Source organism: Syzygium oleosum, unplaced genomic scaffold (assembly GCF_021117445.2).
Source record: "Syzygium oleosum isolate NSW1041296 unplaced genomic scaffold, Sole_v2.1 Sole_v2.19, whole genome shotgun sequence".
In the NCBI taxonomy this organism is placed as follows: Eukaryota; Viridiplantae; Streptophyta; class Magnoliopsida; order Myrtales; family Myrtaceae; genus Syzygium; species Syzygium oleosum.
The window spans coordinates 929,442-949,342 of record NW_026607503.1 but is presented as its reverse complement, the minus strand read 5'-3'; the positions used below and the strand labels follow the sequence as shown (position 1 = coordinate 949,342).

Genomic DNA, 19,901 nt, shown 5'->3' with positions numbered 1-19,901 from the left:
CATTGTAGCAGCACGGAGATATCTGCTACTTTGCAATGCTTGGAGAAAAGTTTGTGTGCTGCAAAAAATTCAAAAGTTTGATGTTCTGATCTCTGAATACATTTAATGCAATTACACAAACTTATTGGCCTCTATTTATAGTTTGTGTTATGTGGAAAGAACAGCCAACCTAAAAGCTTAGGCCATTAGGTGGAAGAAGTGTATATGCATATAATCACGTATTGAAGCGTTGTGAGATTACAGTTAAAATGTGAGAAGGATAGAAAGTGTGGGAGAAAAAAATCATGTTTGTTATATATGGAGTGTACACATGTAATTATAATATATTCAACTCTTACGAGATAAGAAACCCAATATTACAAAATATTATACAATAATATACACATCCACTGAGATACTATTTTCTATTCCTAGAGTATATATGCCATGTATGCCTAGCTTGTTACATATGTACTTGATTCAGGATTCCAAGGTTCTAGGGAATTCATCAGCTTTCTAATCATCAGTTCTAACAAACACTTTTTTTATTTTCTTTTATTGCACAAAGTGACAGTTAACCCCTGGTCCTTTCATGGAAAATAGGATTGAAAGTAACATGGCTTGATTATCAGAAAACAAAATCATCATTTGCGACTGTGTCATATCCAATTATGTCAACAATTTTTTCAACCAAATCGACTCACAAGTGGTTACCACCATAGCTTGACATCCAGCTTATATACAGAAGAGAGCTAGAGCATTCAGTTTCTTGATCTTCCCTGAGATCAGGTTCCTCCACTGATCATGCAAGAACCAGTTGTAAATCTCCGATTAAAGGGACACCAGCCAGTCAGCATCAGTGTAGCCAACTACCTAAGTATGGCATCTACTCCGCTGCAATAGTCCTCTGCCGAGTGCACCTTTAACATTAACATTCTTAGCAATTCGAACCGCTGCATTCCAATATGTTTTCATTAGTGCATCCGAAAACTGGCCCACGACATTGATAGCAAAAGATACATCTGGTCTACTAATCATGAGATAGTTCACCTTAACAACCTATCTTCTATATCTTCGGAGGTCGGGAAATGGCTATTCCTTACCGAGAAAAAATTTGACGTCCGACTCTAGTAAGGAACAAGCCGATGGACGAGAAAAGCTACTCTCGGACTAAGGTAAAGCAAAAGGGCTATGATTGCACTAGGGCTATTGTACAAAGATTTAGTTTGTGAAGGTGCATATTGCTACTCTCGATATCAGGGTTTTTCTCACACGACTCTAACATCATGTGAGAACGAGAGAAAAATCGTATATGTCAAATAGAACGCATTTCAATAAAAAGATTTTACCTCTTCAATGTTTGCTGATGCGTTTGAACATAATGTTTCATGAATGTTTTCCTTCTTAGCAGGAATACGAAATCGAAAGAAAAGGAAGAAGCCCAATTTTGCGTTTACGCAATTATGTATTAAGCATCCACTAATGTCCAGCAAATAATGTCAATAATTCGATAGAGACAAAAAAAAAGTCATCATTTTTTCTGGAGTTTGTGCCTTAACTGTACTGGAAATTCTAAGGTACACCAATACACCGTACAATCTTGTCGTTCAACAACCAAGACTTCACTGTTTTGACCTACTTTCAAGGTCATTTGGACGAGAAGTTTTAAACCTTTTCGAGCATGTGCGTAAGAAGCAAAGTCGGCATACCTACCGCGATTCTGCCGTGAGCCAACATTTGGAATCTCACGCCATAACTTTACAAAAGCTGGGGAGAAACGGAGCTTTAGGGCGCGAATGATAACTATATTGATTTCTGAAATTCTTGCCAGAAATTGATTTCTGGAATTCTTGCCAGAAATTGATTTCTGGAGGAAAAATCTGTTTGATAAAACATGACTAATTCTCCTCCAAAATTGATTTAACGAAATGCTTTTTGATTTGTTGATTTTTTTTCACCTAAAAAATTCAAATTTCACTCAAAGTGGGTGGCCACAGGTATTCTAAGCCATTCTGTGAAGTTTTAACATTTTTTATTTTTTGATTTTTTTGGGCACCTCAAAAAATTTAAATTTCACTCAAAGTGGGTGACAAAAGGTATTCTAAGCCATTATGTGAAGTTTTGAAATTTTTGATTTTTTTGGGCACCTCAAAAAATTAAATTTTACTCAAAATGGGTGGCCACATGTATTCTTAAGCCATTTTGTGAAGTTTTGAAATTTTTGATTTTTTTTGGGCATCTCAAAAAATTTAAATTTCACTCAAAGTGGGTGGCCACAAGTATTCTAAGTCATTCTGTGAAGTTTTGAAGTTTTTTATTTTTTGATTTTTTTGGACATCTAAAAAAATTTAAATTTCACTCAAGGGTAGCTACATGTGTTCTAAGCCATTCTGTGAAGTTTTGAAATTTTTCATTTTTTTTATATTTTTTGAAAATAATTCACCAAATTTCCTATTTTCCCGAAATATGACTTTTTTTTTATTTTCTGGAAATTTTTATGAACATTTTTTGAAATTTTCAATTTTTATGCATTTTCTGAAAAAAAAAATTAGTAAGATCTCAAAATGTGTTGTAAAGGCGACGAAAAAGAGAGAAAATAGGGAGAATGCATTCTGGAAGAGAGAAGCTACAAAAAGTAGCTTCTCTTTTTCTTGCCAAAAACTCATTCTGGAATCAAGTATTTTTAACAAACTCATTTTTATTCCAGAATGTAAAAATTGATCCAGAATGCATTCCGGAAATTTTTTAACAAACGCATTTTTGTTCCGAAATACATTCTGGAGCAGAATTTCTGCTCTAGAATGGATTCCATGCGCGCCCTTAGCTTCGCTCGTGTCTGTGATTTTAACTTTGTACGACACAAGCAGTCCACATGAAAAGAGGCAGTACGCAGAAATCATGTATTAAACCGCAATGACTTCATCATGAGTTAATAAATTTGTCATCGACCCAATCCATCCCTTTCGAGTCCTCGGACTTGTGTGTGGTTCTGGTTTATCCACTTTTGCCCACTTCTGCTGTTGCATTTTTTTCCTTCTTTTTTTGCGAATTTCGTAACATCACTGAATGTAATATGGCAGAACGAATGGTACAATTGATCGTGATGGCTTTGGTGGGTACCTCTATTGTAAGAGTTTTTCTAATCCATCCCTTTCGAGTCCTCGGACTTGTGTGTGGTTCTGGTTTATCCACTTTTGCCCACTTCTGCTGTTGCATTTTTTTCCTTCTTTTTTTGCGAATTTCGTAACATCACTGAATGTAATATGGCAGAACGAATGGTACAATTGATCGTGATGGCTTTGGTGGGTACCTCTATTGTAAGAGTTTTTCTAATATGTGTCACATTAATTGAAATTGTAATTAACCGTTTACGGGTTTGATCTAATAAAGTTGGATATAAGAATTCTTAATCAGTCAGATATGGATTTGGCTATATGTGGGCCAAGTTAAGCTCGGCTGAAAACTCCAGCGTTGGAAGTCTCTCCTCTAACCCGAACCTCTCATAACCACCTCACATACGGAATAGAGAAAGAAATCTCTTGTGGGGGAAGGTCTCATTGCGCCAGGGATCCAAAGGGTAATAAAGAAGAAGAGCTCTGACAGGTGTATAAATCTCTTCTATCCTTTACTGTGCTTCTATTTCCTTGATATGGTGTTCCTAGGTCGATGGGACCGTACAAGCGGACGGACCGGCGAACCGGTTGGACCGTACAGCGGCCTATATCCATTTCATGTACTACTCTTCCTTTCTTGATCTTCTTTCCTTCTTGCGATTTTGTGAACGAAAAAGCACCATAAATTGTCTGTCTAAGCTTCACCATTCACGTGAAGAACCACATGGCAATTTACTGGGGAAAGAGCACGGACACCATGTTCTCCGGTTGGCGCGGTCCCAGCTCCTGGGACTTGGAGTTCTGGCTCTTGCAGCTGATACCACCTGTAATATCCCAGGTCTACACTGTGTAATATTGTCCGTTTTGGATCCACTGACCTTCAGTGTTTTAAAATGCGTTACACAGAATAGGCCACCCAGGCCTTATAAGCAATCCCAAGACTCTCCTCCTAAGCGATGTGGGACAAGAGATATGCCCCCCTTGTCATCCTAGAAGCCTGCCGGGAGCCGCTCCTTGTCCAGGCCCTTTTGGCCTCGGCGACTACTCTCCGCCCTCGTCGGACTGGGTCATTACAATTTCTCCCTCCACAGAACTGCTGATGGTCATTAGAATTGAAGCCACGTCCATCAATTACACACTTTAGCTTAGTAGAGAATCTGTGAGTGTTTGAATGTGTGGTAATTCTGTGACGTTAGTGGTGGGATTTTTGTAAACCACACCGATCAAATGCACCGATCAAATGCACCGTTGCTACGATGAAATCTACATTGCACGAAATAGTCAACATCCATATCAACAAACTGGAGCTCAGGAATGCTGGATCAGATAGCCCCCGGAGAAAGGCCAAAGGCCCTTTTTGTACTGCTCCGGTACCATGTGTAATAGCTCAGTCTACTACAGATCAGGCAAACCAGAGAGCAAATACTGCAAAACTCATCGAAGATTATTCATATTCAAGCGCCACACTGTGGCCCGACCAAAATAGAATATAACATCAAAAACAGAGACGACACATTGATTACACAGTCGCACAAAAACCTACAATTTCTTGCATGACACATTAACGAAAGAAAAAAGATCCAAAGTTATTCTTGTTCACAAGAAAGCCGAACATTATCGGACAGAAAACCTTTCATTCCGGCAACCACAAGAAGCTGAATTCAACCAGAGATGTCAATGGCCTTGACCTCAGGCTTCTTCTCCTCCATCTTGGGCACAGTGACGGTGAGCACTCCGTTCTCCATCGAGGCCTTGACCTGATCCATCTTCGCATTCTCAGGCAACCTGAACCTCCTCATGAACTTCCCGCTGCTTCTCTCCACCCGGTGCCATGTGTCATTCTTGTCCTCCTTCTCCACGTTCCTCTCGCCGCTTATCTGGAGCACCCGATTGTCTTCGATCTCGACTTTCACCTCCTCTTTCTTGAACCCAGGGAGATCCGCCTCGAACACGTGGGCTTGCGGGGTCTCCTTCCAGTCGATCCTCGTGTTCACGAAAGTGGTATTCTCCCGGAGAGCTTGAGGGAAAGTAGAGGCGGAGAGGGACGAGGAAGGGAAAGGGAAGTCCTTGAAGGGGTCCCAGAGGTCGAGAGAGAAAGGGTCAAAGACGTCGCTGCGACGACCGCCGAACCAGCTTGGTATGAGCGACATTGTATCTGCTTCTTCTGCTGCCGTTGGATCTCTTGAACTACAATGGAAGTTTCTGTAAAGATGGAGAAACATCTGGTCTCGCCCAGAGCTCTCTCCAAACCGGGCCTTGCTCTCGCGAAACTTCTGGTCTATAAGTCTGGAGATGTCTCCAGACAGGCCCATAACTATTGCTTTGACCAGTTTGGAAAATGGCTTAACACAATATCAGAAGCTATCAGCGCTATGGTGGAAAAGAAGACGAACAGTCGGTTTAGAAAAAGGAATTTCGCTGATTTGGAAATATAAAAAATCGAATGAAGTATTCATAGAAAGATTAGTGAATTTCTTTTTCAAACTTTGAAAAAGTTAGAAGTCCATAAATCTCAATATTATACGTGTGTTCCATACTTAATTTCCTTCTTACATGGATTCTTAAATATATAATATATATATCATCTTTTATCAATATCTACCATATAAAAAATGCAGTTCGACTGTCCCATGGTCTTTTTCCCCTTTGATAAAGTCATTCGTTTGTATCTTTATATATAAAACTATGGAAGTCATTCTCTCCGGATCAGGTGTTGCGGGAAAAGTATTGACGAGGCCCAGTCTGCAGTTTCCAGATGAAGCCACCGGGTTTGCAATTTTGCGTCCGAAACTAGAAAGACCGCGAAGGTACAAGACTGATCCTCTCTTTCCTATTTTAATAGCAATGCACTCCCGTTCCATGCCACATCGTCGAACGATAGCAGATCTCATCTAATTCAAGCGTTCTTTCAAAACTCTTTCTCGGCTCGGTCTCACATCTTCACTGGTGATCCCCCAACAACCATGTCGCTCATCCCAAGCTGGTTCGGTGGTCGTCGCAGCGACGCCTTCGACCCTTTCTCTCTCGACCTCTGGGACCCCTTCAAGGACTTCCCTTTCCCTTCCTCATCCCTCTCCGCCTCCAATTTTCCTCAGACTTTCCGGGACAACACCGCTTTCGCGAACACGAGGATCGACTGGAAGGAGACCCCGGAAGCCCACGTGATCAACGCTGATCTATCCGGGCTCAAGAAAGAGGAGGTGAAAGTCGAGATCGAGGACGATCAGGTGCTCCAGATTAGTGGAGAGAGGAACGTGGAGAAGGAGGACAGGAACGACACGTGGCACCGGGTGGAGCGAAGCAGCGGGAAGTTCATGAGGAGGTTCAGGTTGCCCGAGAATGCGAAGATGGATCAGGTCAGGGCTTCGATGGAGAACGGAGTGCTCACCGTCACTGTTCCCAAGGTGGAGGAGAGGACGCCTGAGGTCAAGGCCATTGAGATCTCTGGTTGAGTCTGTGATGGTGAAACTTCATAGTGAAATCGTGGCTTTGTGGGTGCAGCGTCTGTGTGTTTCGTCTCTCTTGTGTTTCGAGAGTCGTGTAAATGTGGGCAGTTGTCTCTGATACACACCGATGATGTAGCCAGCAGCTTGTGTACCCTTTGTTCATGAGCCAAAGCCCGAGAAGAGGGTTGACTTGATGGTCCCTGTTATTGCTCATTAAAATATATTATTCGAATCAAGAAAATATCAACCAGAATAGCTGCCAGGAAGCAGAAGCCAGAGAGAGAGAGAGAGAGCGAGTGTTTTTTCAAATGTATCATTAGATGCCGGGTCAAAGATGACCACGCCTATTTAAAAAAGTGCAATTATTTCTAGCTTGACCGCTTGGTGTGTTCTAGTCTTTGAATTCCCCGTTCCATGACCTCCATTCTGTGTAAATCTTCAAAGAGAGTAAAACCAGCCTGGATCAGCAAAAGCCCCTGTTTTTAAGAGCATATCTTCGATTGGAAAAAGATAAGAGAAGATGGTCCCAGGACCATTCCAGGGCCACCTCACTCCCATGCTTCAGCTGGCGACTGTCCTCAAGTCCAAGGATTTCTCCATTACAATTGCTCACACACATTTCAATAGTTTCTCTGCTCACCCCGATTTGACCTTCCTATGCATCCCGGACGGCTTATCCGAGCAAGAGGTTCGAAACCCTGATCTGGCAGACGTTCTGCTGAAGCTTAATGTCAACTGTGAGTCCAGCTTTAGGGAATGCCTAACTCGGGGCACAAACCACATGGACCCGGGTGACAAGATCTGCTGCATCATCTACAATCCCCTAGTGTACTTCTCTGGAGCCGTCGCCCGTGATTTGAAGATTCCTAGCATTGCTTTATACACAAGCAGTGCTGCTAATATCGCAGTTAGCCCTATTCTTCTCCAGTTAAAGGCACAAGGACACATCCCTGTCCTGGGTACATGCTCGTTTTCTCTTATTGAGTCACAGTTATCTCCTTCCTAATTTATATCATGGTCGCAGGGAAGTCTTGCGCTTAATTAATTTTGTTGTGATGATGGATGTATTGACGAAAAACGGTTGCAGTTTTAAATTCTGTCATGTTTGATCTTCAGCATGACCCTGTAGTTTTACGATCCGATGAGTCTCTTATAACCTATACTTTATTCAGGACTGGTTTCTGTGTCATCATCCAAGTTTGACACCCAAGCCAGATTTAATCATGAGTGTCATACTGTTAAGTATATAAAGCCGATGGATGCTAGATCACTTGTGGTTGTGCTAACTAACAACTGCCTCGTGTTGTGTTCTATTTGATACCATGCTGCAGGTTCCGGTGCCCCTGCACCAGCCCCTCAGGTTCAAAGACCTACCAATCTGCAATTTTGGAAGTTTAGACTATTTCTTGGAGGTGGTAGCCTTGGCACTTAATGTCAAATCGTCTTCTGCCATTATATTCAACACGATTCACTGCCTGGAAGAGTCACCTCTGGCCCAGCTCCACCACCAATACCACGTCCGATTTTTCCAATGGGCCCTTTACACAAATTCGCTCCTACCTCAGCTGTTAGCTTACTGCAAGAGGATACTGGTCGCATTCCATGGATTGACCAGCAGACTCATAATTCAGTCATTTATGTGAGTTTGGGAAACGTAGCACATATGAACCAAGACCAATTGTCTGAAATGGCTTGGGGTCTGGCAAATAGCAAGGAGCCTTTCTTGTGGGTTATAAGGTCTGGCTCAAGTCCAGGTGCGGAATGGATCAAGGCGAAGGATGAAAATTTTGGAGAATGTGTTAAGGACAGGGCTTGCATTGTGAAATGGGCACCTCAGAAGAAAGTACTGGCTCATGACGCAGTGGAAGGGTTTTGGAGTCGCTGTGGATGGAACTCCACCTTGGAGAGTATATGTGAAGGTGTTCCGATGATATGTCAACCATGTTTTGGCGACCAATGCGAGGTACTTGACTCATGAATGGAGGGTTGGATTAGAACTGGAGGGTGAGATAGAGAGAGTGACAGTAGAAAGGGCTCTTAGAACATTGATGAAGGAAAAGGAAGGTGAAGAGATGAGGCAGAGGATCTTGGATTTGAAGCACAAGTTTGATGTTAGTATGGGTGATGGTGGATCTTCTTGCCATTATCTGAGCGAGCTAGTCGACTTGTTGAGATCGTTCTAGCAGCAGAGAGTTGTTTGCTACTAAAGCACCACACAGAATGAAGATTGCGTCGTGCAGAAAGTGCAGAGATTTATTCTTATGGCATTGAAGAACAGAATAGAACAGATAATATGCTTTTATGCGACGATAAAAATGTGTTGGCTTGTCATATACAAGTTTGAGTCGTAGCAATTTTTTCGATTTTTCTTGCTAACCAGTGCATTTGATATGAATGGATCGAATTCACTTCTCCTTTCATGTATAAACATGTTAAATAAACATGACATGGTTATCCATTATGTCATAATTTTGAAATCTAAGCACGAATTATATGTAGGGGTGAGCGGTTCCAGGTTCCGTATAGGTTTTACCTGGAATCTACCCGTTGAAATAGGTTTCTCATTTTTTTGAAACCTGAAGCCTACCATGTCACAAGTTTCAGGGTTGGTTCCACGAACTACCTAGGTTCCACCTGTATTATTAATTGAACGATTGTAGTAAATCGTCACTTTTAATGATCACCACTTGCTGCTACAATCAACTTATCACAATTTATATTTTTAGACACACGAAAAATATGAAACATTAACAAAGTAAAATCTCAGTCATAAATTGGAAGCTTAGATTACACTCATTATTGGACGCTATAGAATACCGTAGGATCACCGGAAGACATAGATAAAGAAAAATACAAAAACTTGTTCCGGATTCCATCTATCTAGAACCCAAAACCTACCTGTCGAAACAGGTTCTCCAATTTATAGAACTTGAAACCTACCTTGCATATCCTGAAACCTGGAATCGGACAGATTCCCACGCATATCCTAGAACCTAGAATCAGACATGTTCCCATCGATCCTGTATCTTATGGACTAATGGCCACCAATTGATGGATCCTAGGGTAGTCATGGCCACGGGCCGGTTTCGGCTCAGAACCTGCCCGGTCAAACCTGGGCCCGGCCCATTGACCGGGCCCGCGGTTCGGAACCGGCGGTTCCAAGCCCGGTTCCAAAAAAAAAAATTAAAAAAAAAACCCTGTAGTATAGCAGGGCCTACACGTCTACAGGGCCCCACCCACGCCCACCTCCTCCAGTCCTCCACGCGGCCACGCCCTCTTCTCCCACCAGTCTTTCGCTCCACCCTCTCCTCCTCCATCCACACCCCTCTCCGCCACTCCCACCCCCTCTCCGCCGCCACCGCTCCCTCCGCCTCCCTCCTCCTCATGCCCTCCTGGTCCTCCCACCCTTCCCTCCCTTGCATCGGCGTCAAGCTCGTGACCCACTTCCCCCGCAGCTCCTCCGCGCTGAAACTGTCGGGGGTCCATGCCATCTTCGTCCTCTTCAGCTCCCTCACCGGCCAGCCCCTCGCCACCGCGGACGCCACCATGTTGACCTTGTATCGCACCGCCTGCGTCTCGGGCCTCGCCTCCGAGCTCCTCTCGCAGATCGACAGCAAGGTCCTCGTCATGGTCGGTCCCTCCTTCCCCCCTCTCCCCTGCGCCTCCTCCAGTCCTCCCCTTTTCTCCTCTGCCCACCCCCCGTCTTCCCAGATCTGACCCCAGCCGCCGTCGCCGCCGTCGCCCCCGCCCATGGCCGCAGCCGCCGATGCCGACAGCCCCTCCTCCTCCCCCCTCGCTACCCTGCGCCTCCTCCCCTTTTCTCCTCCTCCCCCCTCGAACCGGAACCGGCCGGAACCGGAACCGGCCCAGAACCGCCGGTTCATACATGGCCACGAACCGGAACCGGCGGTTCCTGAACCGTGGCCATGTCTATCCTAGGGTCATAACAAGTCGTGATCGTTTGTATTTTTTGGTAACTCCTCTACAAAATATTGTAACATACTAAAACTTGAAGGCAATTACAAAAAAATAGGCAAGGTTTACTCTTTTTTTTATTCGATGATCGTCAACCATTGCACATCTATTCCTAAGGATCCTTAGAAACACTCTTTTTTATAGTCTCTTGAGGGATTATCGCATCTTGTTGTGTTCAAGTTAATTTTTGCTATAAATTTTAGGAAAAATCTTAAATAAGGACCCGAAGTACTCTCATTTTCTCAAATAAGGACTTAAAGTGAATCTTGTGTCAAATAAGGACATCAAGTATCCTCATTTCTCAAATAAGGATCTGAAGTGAACCTTGTCTCAAATAAGTGTCTGAAGTGGCTATTTCAATCTAAAAAAAGGGCATAACCTTACCGGAGTCGAGGGCATTTTTGTCTTTTAATTTTTTTTTTCTTTCTTTCCTTTTGTTTTTTTTTCCATAAAAAACAAACTCAAAAAAAATAAAAACAGGGGGAGGGCTATGGCCACCGGCTTACTATGGCCATTGCCCCATCGCTAGCGGGGCGGCGGCCATGGCCGATGGGGTCGCTGGTGACCCTCGCCGTAACTAGGAGGTTCGGGCAACCCTCTCCCAGATCTGGATACGGTTGCCAACCCTCACCCTGGTCTGGGCAAGCGTCGCCGGCCCTTGTCTAGGTCTGCAGGAGGGTCGGCGACCCTCGCACAGGTCTGGCGGCCCTCTCCCAAACTAAGGTGAGGGCCGATGACACTGGCCCAAACCGGGGCGAGGGCCGGTGACCCTCGCTAGATCTGGGAGAGGGTTGCCGACCCTCCCAATTCTGGCGAGGGCCACCAGGCCCTCGTTGAAGCGTCAGTGACCCCGCCGGCCATGGCCGCCACCCCACTAGCGATGGGCTGGCGGCCACAGGTGGGGGAGGGCTGCCAGCCCTCCCTTGTTTTTTTCTTTTTAAAATTTTTTAATTTAATTTAATTAAAATTATTTTTGGACAAAAATTTCCTTGATCGATTAGAAAATTTGGTCGGCCGGCGAGGTGCAACTTTTATTTGAAACTGTTATAACTACTTCAGGTTCTTATTTGAGAAAAAAAAAACACTTCATGTTCTTATTTGACACAAAGTCCACTTTATGTCATTATTTGAGAAAATGATGGCATTTCGGGTCTTTATTTGGAATTTTCCCTAAATTTTATACAAAGTGTCATACTCTATAAAGGACAATTCAAAAAATATTCCTAAGTCATATCGATCTCGAGAGACTATTGATACTTATAATTATAAGAGGAATAATTGCAAAAAGTATCATGAGATTTGCACTAAACATTAAATACCATCCTTACTTTTGAAACCTATAACTTAGAGTTTTTCATTTTCATATCAACTTATATCCTCACAACCGTACTTATTAAAGAAATTGGTATTTCCTTTCCCAAACCAGCCTTCCCAAAAAGAAAAAAAAAATCACAAACCCTAGCCCGCGTTTCTCTCTCTTTCACTTTCTCTCTCCCACCTGTCACCCGCCCACCATCACCTTCCAAAGAACGGCTGAAGATGCCTCGTTCGATCACCATCGTTGTTAAAGTCATCATGGGTTCTAGATAACTCCGTTGTTAACTGAAAATATTGATGTGTCACTTTTTATTATTTTTTCTTTTCTATGAGGTGATGTCGTGGCTAAAACATGAAATATAAATTTAAAACAACATCGTTTTGGTCTAAATCTAATTTTTTAAATACATATTTTATTTAAATAATCTTAAAAATAAGCAAACTTAAAAAAACACAAGTAAGAAAAAAAGAGGAAAACTTAGGCGGGAGGGCTGCTGTTGGCAAGCCCTTGTCTATGTTTTCCTTTTTTTTTTTTTTTACTTTTTTAGAGTTTACTTTGGTTAATATCACGAAAAACTCTAAACTAGTACATCTGTGATAAATTTACTCTGAACAAATTTTTTGACCACGAAAAATCCTAAACTTGTACACTTGTGACAAATTTACTTCAAATTAATTTTTTGATCACTAAAAACTCCAAACTGATACACCTGTGACAAATTTACTCTCCGTTAGTTTCCGTTAAATTGGATTAATAACACGAAAAATCACAAACCGGTAAACTTATGACAAACGGAAGAAAAAACTCCAAACTTGTACACCCGTCAACTGCCACATGTCATCCAACTCAGCAATTTGACGATAAAATTTAAAGAAAACTGACGGAGGGTAAATTTGTCATAAATGTATCAATTTAGGGTTTTTGGTGGTCAAAAAATTAGTTTGGAATAAATTTATCACAGATGTACCAGTTTGGGATTTTTTTTATGGTATTAACCCTTTTTAAAATTTGACTTAAATAAAATTATATTAAAAAATTATATTTGAACCAAAACGACGTCATTTTAACTACATCAGCGCAGCGTAGGATAGAGAAAATAATAAAAAAAGGTCACATCAGTACTTGACAGAGTTAACGGAATGACTTTTTTTTTTGCTAGAATAACGGAATGACTTGATTGCACCAATTTGATAAGTTTTAGGAATTGATTGTATTTTTTGAAAATTTTAAAGCTTAATTGTACTTTTATAACAAATTTTAGAACTTTAACGTATTATAAGTCTTGAGAAAGAGCTAGAAGCTCGTAACCAGAACATTCCCTTTGGCTTAAACCTCGTTCCAGAAATCTCATGAACGTACGAGAAGACCTCTCTTCTCCTAATAAATACCCCAGCATGTCCCTCTCCTTCCAACAAGAATCTAGAAAGAAAGCAAATCACCAAGAATTTGAAACCCGAGCATAAATTGAGCAAAACTTGTCCTTCAACATCATCAGCCTTCGATCAAACAACGATCTCAGAGACGATTATGTCACTCATTCCAAGCTGGTTCGGCGCCCGACGCAACGACGCCTTCAAACCTTTCTTTCTTGACCTCTAGGACCCCTTCAAGCACTTCCCTTTCCCTTCACCATCCCTCTTCGCCTCTGATTTCCCCCCCGTCTTCCAGGGAAACTCCACCTTCGTCAACACCAGGATCGACTGGAGGGAAACTCCCAAAGCCCATGTGTTCAAGGCCGATCTTCCTAGGCTTAAGAAAGAGGAAGTGAAAGTCGAGATCGAGGACGATCGGGTGCTCCAAATCAGTGGGGAGAGGAAGGTGGAGAAGGAGGACAAGAACGACACGTGGCACCGGGTGGAACGAAGCAGCGGGAAGTTCATAAGGAGGTTCGGGTTGCCGGAGAATGCGAGGATGGATCAAGTCAAGGCTTTGATGGAGAACGGAGTGCTCACCGTCACTGTCCCGAAGGTGGAGGAGAAGAAGCCTGAGGTCTAAGTAGCACTAACACGCAACACACGACACGACACGCGACACATCATTTCTCAAAAAATAGAGAATTCTGATACATTGAGGCTGTGTTCGTTTGCGGAAAAATATTTTTCCGAAAAATATTTTCTGCGTTTTCCGGTGTTCGGGGGCGGAAAATGTTTTTCGTGGGAAAATATTTTCCTTCCCCACCCCAAATCCTTCATTGTTTTGAGGAAAATGATTTCCTCTTTTCACAAAGAGGAAATCATTTTTCCCCAAATTGAAGGCAAAATTGCCCATGGGAGGGAAAATGTTTTCCGTGGGAGAGAAAGTTGATCGCCGGTCACCCCCGTTGGCCGCCGGCCGCCCGCCCGCCACCGCCGTCGGCCGCCCGCCGCCGGTCGCCGGCCGCCCGCCCGCCGCCGCCGCCACCGGCAGCCCGCCCGCCACCGCCGCCGCCGGTCGCCGGCCGCCACCGCCGCCGCGCCGGTGAAAAATATTTTCGAAACTTTTTCATGTTGGTCGCCGAACACCGGAAAATTATGTTCCGGGAAAACATTTTCCAGGAAAATGACTTCCGGGAAAATATTTTCCAAAAAGAGAATATTTTCTGCCAAACGAACGGAGCCTGAGACACGTTATATATTAAATATATATTTTTATATATACATGATAAATTATCATTTTTAAATTTGATTCAATTAAGTAAATAAATAATAATAATAAACTAGAATGAATTTACCCTAAAAAATTATACACATAAATGTATCAATAAATATGTTAGTTAAGAAACTAAAAGTAAATATTCAAATTTTAAAAAAAGAAAAGTACAAGATCAAAAATAAAAAAAAAGCAGCCCATTATTGAAAGCCTAGCCTCACTTTGTCAAGACCCTAATAACATCTTCTTCTCTATCCCTCCCCCCTCCGCCTCCTCCTCTCTCCGGCTTGCTCCTCCGCACGACCCGCAGGCTCCTCCCACCTTTTCCTTCTCCTCCGTCACCAGCGAAGCGCGAGGCAAAGGAGATGATGGCATGAAGGGCGTCGTCCTCGGCGCCGGAGAAGCGGGAGGCGAAGGAGAAGACGGCGTGGAGGGCGTCGTCCTCGGCGCCAGAGATTTGCACCTTCTTCCTCATCTCCCTCGGTGACGAATGGACACGCGTGTCCGAGCGTGTCGGACACGCGACACGTGTCCGACACCGACACGGACGCCTCCCCAGCGTGTCGGTGCTTCCTAGCCTGAGGTCAAGAACGTTGAGATCTCTGGTTGAGCCTGTGATGGAAACTTACGACAGCTAATATGAAATCGTGGCTTCGTGTGTGCAGAGTCTGTGTGTTTCATCTCTTTCTTTTGTGTTTCGAGAGTCGTATGAACGCGGGTCTCTGTCTCTGAGACACTGATGTAATCTGAACTCGCAATACTTTTTTGGTAAAAAGCTTAACTTCAATCTTACAATTCTCAGCCCCGTTTCGCCTGCTTCGTTGGATCGCCGAAGTGAATCTTTGCTTTACCTGTCTTTCATTTGGCTTCACTTCGGGAATTATTTGGAATTTTCCTAGCCAGCAGCGTATGAATTATATCCACTAGTTCACGAGGACAAGCCAGGGAAGAGGGTTGACGTGAGTCCCATTTATTGCTCATGGAAATGAATAATCTAAATCAAGATGCTATGAACCAGAATAGCTGCCAAGAAGCAGAAGCCACAGAGAGAGAGAGGGGGCGAGATGGCGAGTGCCCCTTTAAATGTTTCATTAAGTGCCGTGTCAAACTTGACCACGAACGTTCAGAAAGTGCGACTATTCCTAACTTTCGCAAATTGACCGTTCGGAGGGACCTGTTCACTTGTCCTTCAATGCTGGGTCTTTGCATCCACCATCCCATTACTTCTTTTCTGTGTAAACTTTTAAAGATAGTAAAACCAGCCTGAATCAGCAAAAGCCCCCGTCTTCAAGAGCATAACTTCGCATAACATCTGAATATCTTCGGTTGGAAAAAAGAAGATGGAAAATCGAGGGCGAAATAGCAAGAGATTGGTCCTGGTCCCAGGGCCATTCCAGGGCCACCTCACTCCCATGCTTCAGCTGGCGACCATCCTCAAGTCCAGGGGCTTCTCCATCACAATTGCTCATACACAGTTCAACAGTCCAGATTCTTCGGCTCACCCCGATTTCGCTTTCTTATGCATACCGGATGGCTTGTCCGAACAAGAGGTTCGGAACCCTGATCTGGCAGCCATCGTGCTGAGGCTTAATGATAACTGTAAGTCCAGTTTTAGGGAGTGCCTAAGTCAGGGCACAAACCATACAGAGCCGGGTGAGAAGATCTGCTGCATCATCTACGATGCACTCGTGTACTTCTCCGAAGCCGCTGCCCGCGATTTGAAGATTCCTAGCATTGCTTTATATACGAGCAGTGCTGCTACTACCATAGTTCGCCCGATTCTTCACGAGTTAAAGGCACAAGGTCACATCCCTGTCCCAGGTACACGCTCGTTTCTCTTATTAAAGCTACAGTTATCTCCTTCCTAATTAATATCACGGTTGCGGAGAAATCTTGCTCTTAATCCATCTTGTTTGTGAGGATAGATGCATTGCCAAAAATCAAATGTAGTTTTAAAATCTGTCATATGTGACCTTCAGCATCACCCTGTAGTTTTATGATCTGACGAGTCTCTTCTATGACTGTACTCTATTCAAGACTGGTTTCTGTGTCATCATCCATGTTTGACACCCAAGCCAGATTTTAATCCTGAATGTCATCATACCACTAAGTATATAAGCCAATGGGCTCTAGCTCACTTCTTGTTGTGCTAGCTAACGACTGCCCTGTGTTCTATTAGATTCCATGTTGCAGGTTCCGGTGCCCCTGCATCAGCCCCTCAGGTTCGGTGACCTACCAACCTTCAATTTTGGAAGTTTAGACTATTTCTTCGAGGTGGTAGCCTTGGCATATAATCTCAGACCGTCTTCGGCCGTTATACTCAACACAGTTCACTGCCTCGAAGAGTCACCTCTGGCACAGCTCAACCGAAAGTACCAAGTTCCGATTTTTCCAGTTGGCCCTCTACACAAATTCGCTCCTACCTCAGCTGCCAGCTTACTGCAAGAGGATACTGGTTGCATTCCATGGCTTGACAAGCAGACTCATAATTCAGTCATTTATGTGAGTTTGGGAAGCGTAGCACATATGAGCCAAGACCAACTGTCTGAAATGGCTTGGGGTTTGGCAAATAGCAAGGAGCCTTTCTTGTGGGTTATTAGGCCTGGCTCAATTCCAGGTTTGGAATGGATTGAGTCAATGGATGAAGAATTCAAAGAATGTGTTAAGGACAGGGGATGCATTGTGAAATGGGCACCTCAGAAGAAAGTACTGGCTCATGAGGCGGTGGGAGGATTTTGGAGCCACTGTGGATGGAACTCCACCTTGGAGAGTATATGTGAAGGTGTTCCAATGATATGTCAACCATGTTTTGGGGACCAAAAGGTGAATGCAAGGTACTTGACTCATGAATGGAGGGTAGGATTAGAACTGGAGGGTGAGATAGAGAGAGGGACAGTAGAAAGAGCTATTAGAACATTGATGAAGGAAAAGGAAGGTGAAGAGATGAGGCAGAGTGTCTTGGATTTGAAGAACAAGGTTGATTTTAGTGTAGGTGATGCCGGATCTTCTTGCCATTATCTGAGCGAGCTAGTCAAGTTGCTGACATCGCTCTAGCAGGACAGAGTCGTTTGCTACTAAAGCACTGCACAGAATGAAGTATGTGTACTGCAGAAAGTGCAGATTCGGTCTTCTGGCGTTGAAGAACAGAACAGAACAGATATATACTTAGATGCAATGATGAAATCTGTTGGCTTGTCATATGCAAGTTTGTGTTGAAGCAATCTTTGTTTTCTTTCTAACCAGCGGAGCTGATCTGAATGGCTCGAATTCACTACTCCTTTCACTTGTTCGAGATTAATTAGGGTTGGCAGTTTATGTTTATCACGTTCTAATCGTATCTAATCAGACTTAGTTTCACCCGAACATAACATGTTTATTCATTATGTCACAATTGCGAAATCTAAACTTGATACACTTATTAAATGTGTTGGACAACGTGACACATTTACTACGTTTAAGTCATGGACTCTTAGAACAAACATGTTGAATATGTTTAGACGTATCTAAATGTATCTGAGTATATATTATGTGTTGTGTCGACCCAATTAACTTGTTAACTGTATAGTTAAACTTGTCTAAGTATGTCATAAAAAGGATGGAGCTGACATGATACATTTAGCATTCGGGCACCAATGAGTTGTTTCTTTCATTATAGAAACCTATGTAAGCTTGACATGAAAATGGTTAACAACATCTCGTGTAAATGGGCTGTGTCGATATTGGCTCAGCCTCATTCAAGATTGATTGCCCTACTATTATGTTCGATGAATGTTCTTCCCGCCCAGCAAAAACATAAATCAGAAGAAAGGGGGAATACGGATATCCTAAATCAACAAGCTTATTGAAGGAGATGCAAATAATGAAAAAAGGAGGAGATGCAAATTGAAGGTTTTAAAAAAGAAAGGATAGTTTTTTTTATATGTTAGTGCAAATTTGAAGATTTTTTTTTTGTAATATCCCATTATAAAATGCCGGAATTGTCACATTGTAAATTGCATGATATATAGTCACACGTAGATCAAATCAATTTCATGGATTCGCCTAGTTCAAGTTATGGACCAAGAAAGGTTTGATTAAGCAATATTAATAGAGCTTGCACAGAGAAGTTAAAGAAATTTGAGGGAAAAAGTTGAAAGGAAGGATTAAGGAAAAGAGACGAAGAAAGAGGGAAACTGATATAAAACTAACGGGCTCCAGAAAGCATTGCTCAGTTCTGGCCTATTAGTCTGTGCAACACTGTTTATAAAGCTATTGACCTTAATTTCTCCTCTTCAGAGTAGCTTCATCCCTGGCTGAAGAGAGCTATCGATAAGGTCATCACCGCACAAGAAATGGTTCACTATACGCGGTAAGGCGGGTACGGTGATTGTTAAGTATTGGTCTGTCCAAGGCTTATGATAAGTTACAATGAGGATTACCTTGTTCAATTTTCCAGATTCTTGGATAAAACTCATTATGCTCTGTATTTCTTCCACCACGACCTCCTTTCTTTTCAGTGGAGGTACTCTAGATAGTTTCTAGCCTTCATGGGGTATTTGACAAGGTGGCTTCATTTCTCTGGACATCTTCGTCCAGTGCATGGAATACCTGAGCCGAAAAATCCTGGATGCATGCGAGGATAAGGCATGGACCCCCATCGGAGTCAATCAGGAAAGCCCTTTGTTCTCCCACTTATCTTTCGCGGATGACCTTATTTTATTTGCCTGCGCCAACAGGAAAAACTGCAGCACCATTGTCACGGTTAGTCTGTTATGGAAGCTATTCCCGAATATTATATGCAATGTGTTAGTCTTCCTCCCGATGTCCTCGACAGAATTCGAAAAATTGAGAGAGACTTCATCGGGGGTCTGCAGATAGTAAGAGAAAACTTCATCTTCTAGATTGGAAGTCTCGTCACTTGTTCAAAAAGCAAAGGCTTATTGGCTTGTATAGAGCCAGAGGTAAAAAGAAAGCCATTCTTGCTAAACTTAAGTGGCATTTCCTCGAGGAAGAGAACAAACTGTGGGCTAAAACTCTCTCTGCGAAATACCTCCGTAGAAGATCCATCCCATTTTCCGGTAGAACTAGAGTTTCTCGCAATTGGAGAGCTCTTTAGGCCATCTTGGATCCCTTTTGTTGGTCCCCTTAGTAAGGGCGACGAAAATATGACTGTTTCTGGTTGTTGGGTCAGCCCTGGTGCTCGGGACTTTTTCAATCTCCCGCACTTTGCTGAAGATATCAACAGAAAAATTCGGGCGATCCTACCGCTCACGGTAGGAGCAAGGAAGATTCTCTTGCCTGGAAGTCCACTGATGATGGGCAGTCCAAGACTGGGGATGCCTATGATATCGCCATTGACGAATTTTCCTCTGCTCCAAGTAAAGAATGATTGGAGTTGGATCTGGAAAAATCATACCATTCCTAGGATCCAAACTTTCCTTTGGCTCATCAATCATAATAAGC

General features: G+C 43.1%; 3 protein-coding genes and 2 pseudogenes across 3 annotated transcripts; 4 read left to right on the top strand and 1 right to left on the bottom strand.

The window, feature by feature from the left end:
* Window positions 1–4,414: 4,414 nt before the first annotated feature.
* On the bottom strand, window positions 4,415–5,272 carry LOC115670194 (18.1 kDa class I heat shock protein-like). The gene has a single exon (XM_030591402.2). The coding sequence runs from the start codon at window positions 5,240–5,242 to the stop codon at window positions 4,754–4,756; it is 489 nt and encodes a 162-aa protein (XP_030447262.1). The 5' UTR covers window positions 5,243–5,272; the 3' UTR covers window positions 4,415–4,753.
* A 704-nt stretch (window positions 5,273–5,976) lies between these two features.
* LOC115670191 (18.1 kDa class I heat shock protein-like) lies at window positions 5,977–6,559 on the top strand. The gene has a single exon (XM_030591399.2). The coding sequence runs from the start codon at window positions 6,056–6,058 to the stop codon at window positions 6,542–6,544; it is 489 nt and encodes a 162-aa protein (XP_030447259.1). The 5' UTR covers window positions 5,977–6,055; the 3' UTR covers window positions 6,545–6,559.
* Window positions 6,552–8,726, top strand: LOC115670187 (UDP-glycosyltransferase 76E2-like; annotated as a pseudogene).
* Window positions 8,727–13,233: 4,507 nt separating this feature from the next.
* On the top strand, window positions 13,234–13,903 carry LOC115670195 (18.1 kDa class I heat shock protein-like; annotated as a pseudogene).
* A 1,704-nt stretch (window positions 13,904–15,607) lies between these two features.
* On the top strand, window positions 15,608–17,733 carry LOC115670185 (UDP-glycosyltransferase 76E2-like). The gene is made up of 2 exons (XM_030591394.2): window positions 15,608–16,280; window positions 16,639–17,733. Exons 1-2 carry the CDS (start codon window positions 15,800–15,802, stop codon window positions 17,511–17,513), a joined length of 1,356 nt encoding a protein of 451 aa, XP_030447254.1. The 5' UTR covers window positions 15,608–15,799; the 3' UTR covers window positions 17,514–17,733.
* The last annotated feature ends 2,168 nt before the right edge of the window (window positions 17,734–19,901 follow it).

Excerpts from the sequence above, each read along its gene's own strand:
- LOC115670194 (XM_030591402.2), bottom strand. The coding sequence starts at position 5,242 with ATGTCGCTCATACCAAGCTGGTTCGGCGGTCGTCGCAGCGACGTCTTT.
- LOC115670191 (XM_030591399.2), top strand. The coding sequence starts at position 6,056 with ATGTCGCTCATCCCAAGCTGGTTCGGTGGTCGTCGCAGCGACGCCTTC.
- LOC115670185 (XM_030591394.2), top strand. The coding sequence starts at position 15,800 with ATGGAAAATCGAGGGCGAAATAGCAAGAGATTGGTCCTGGTCCCAGGG. Across the intron at positions 16,281-16,638 it reads AGGTCACATCCCTGTCCCAG|ATTCCATGTTGCAGGTTCCG; the intron begins GTACACGCTCGT and ends GTGTTCTATTAG.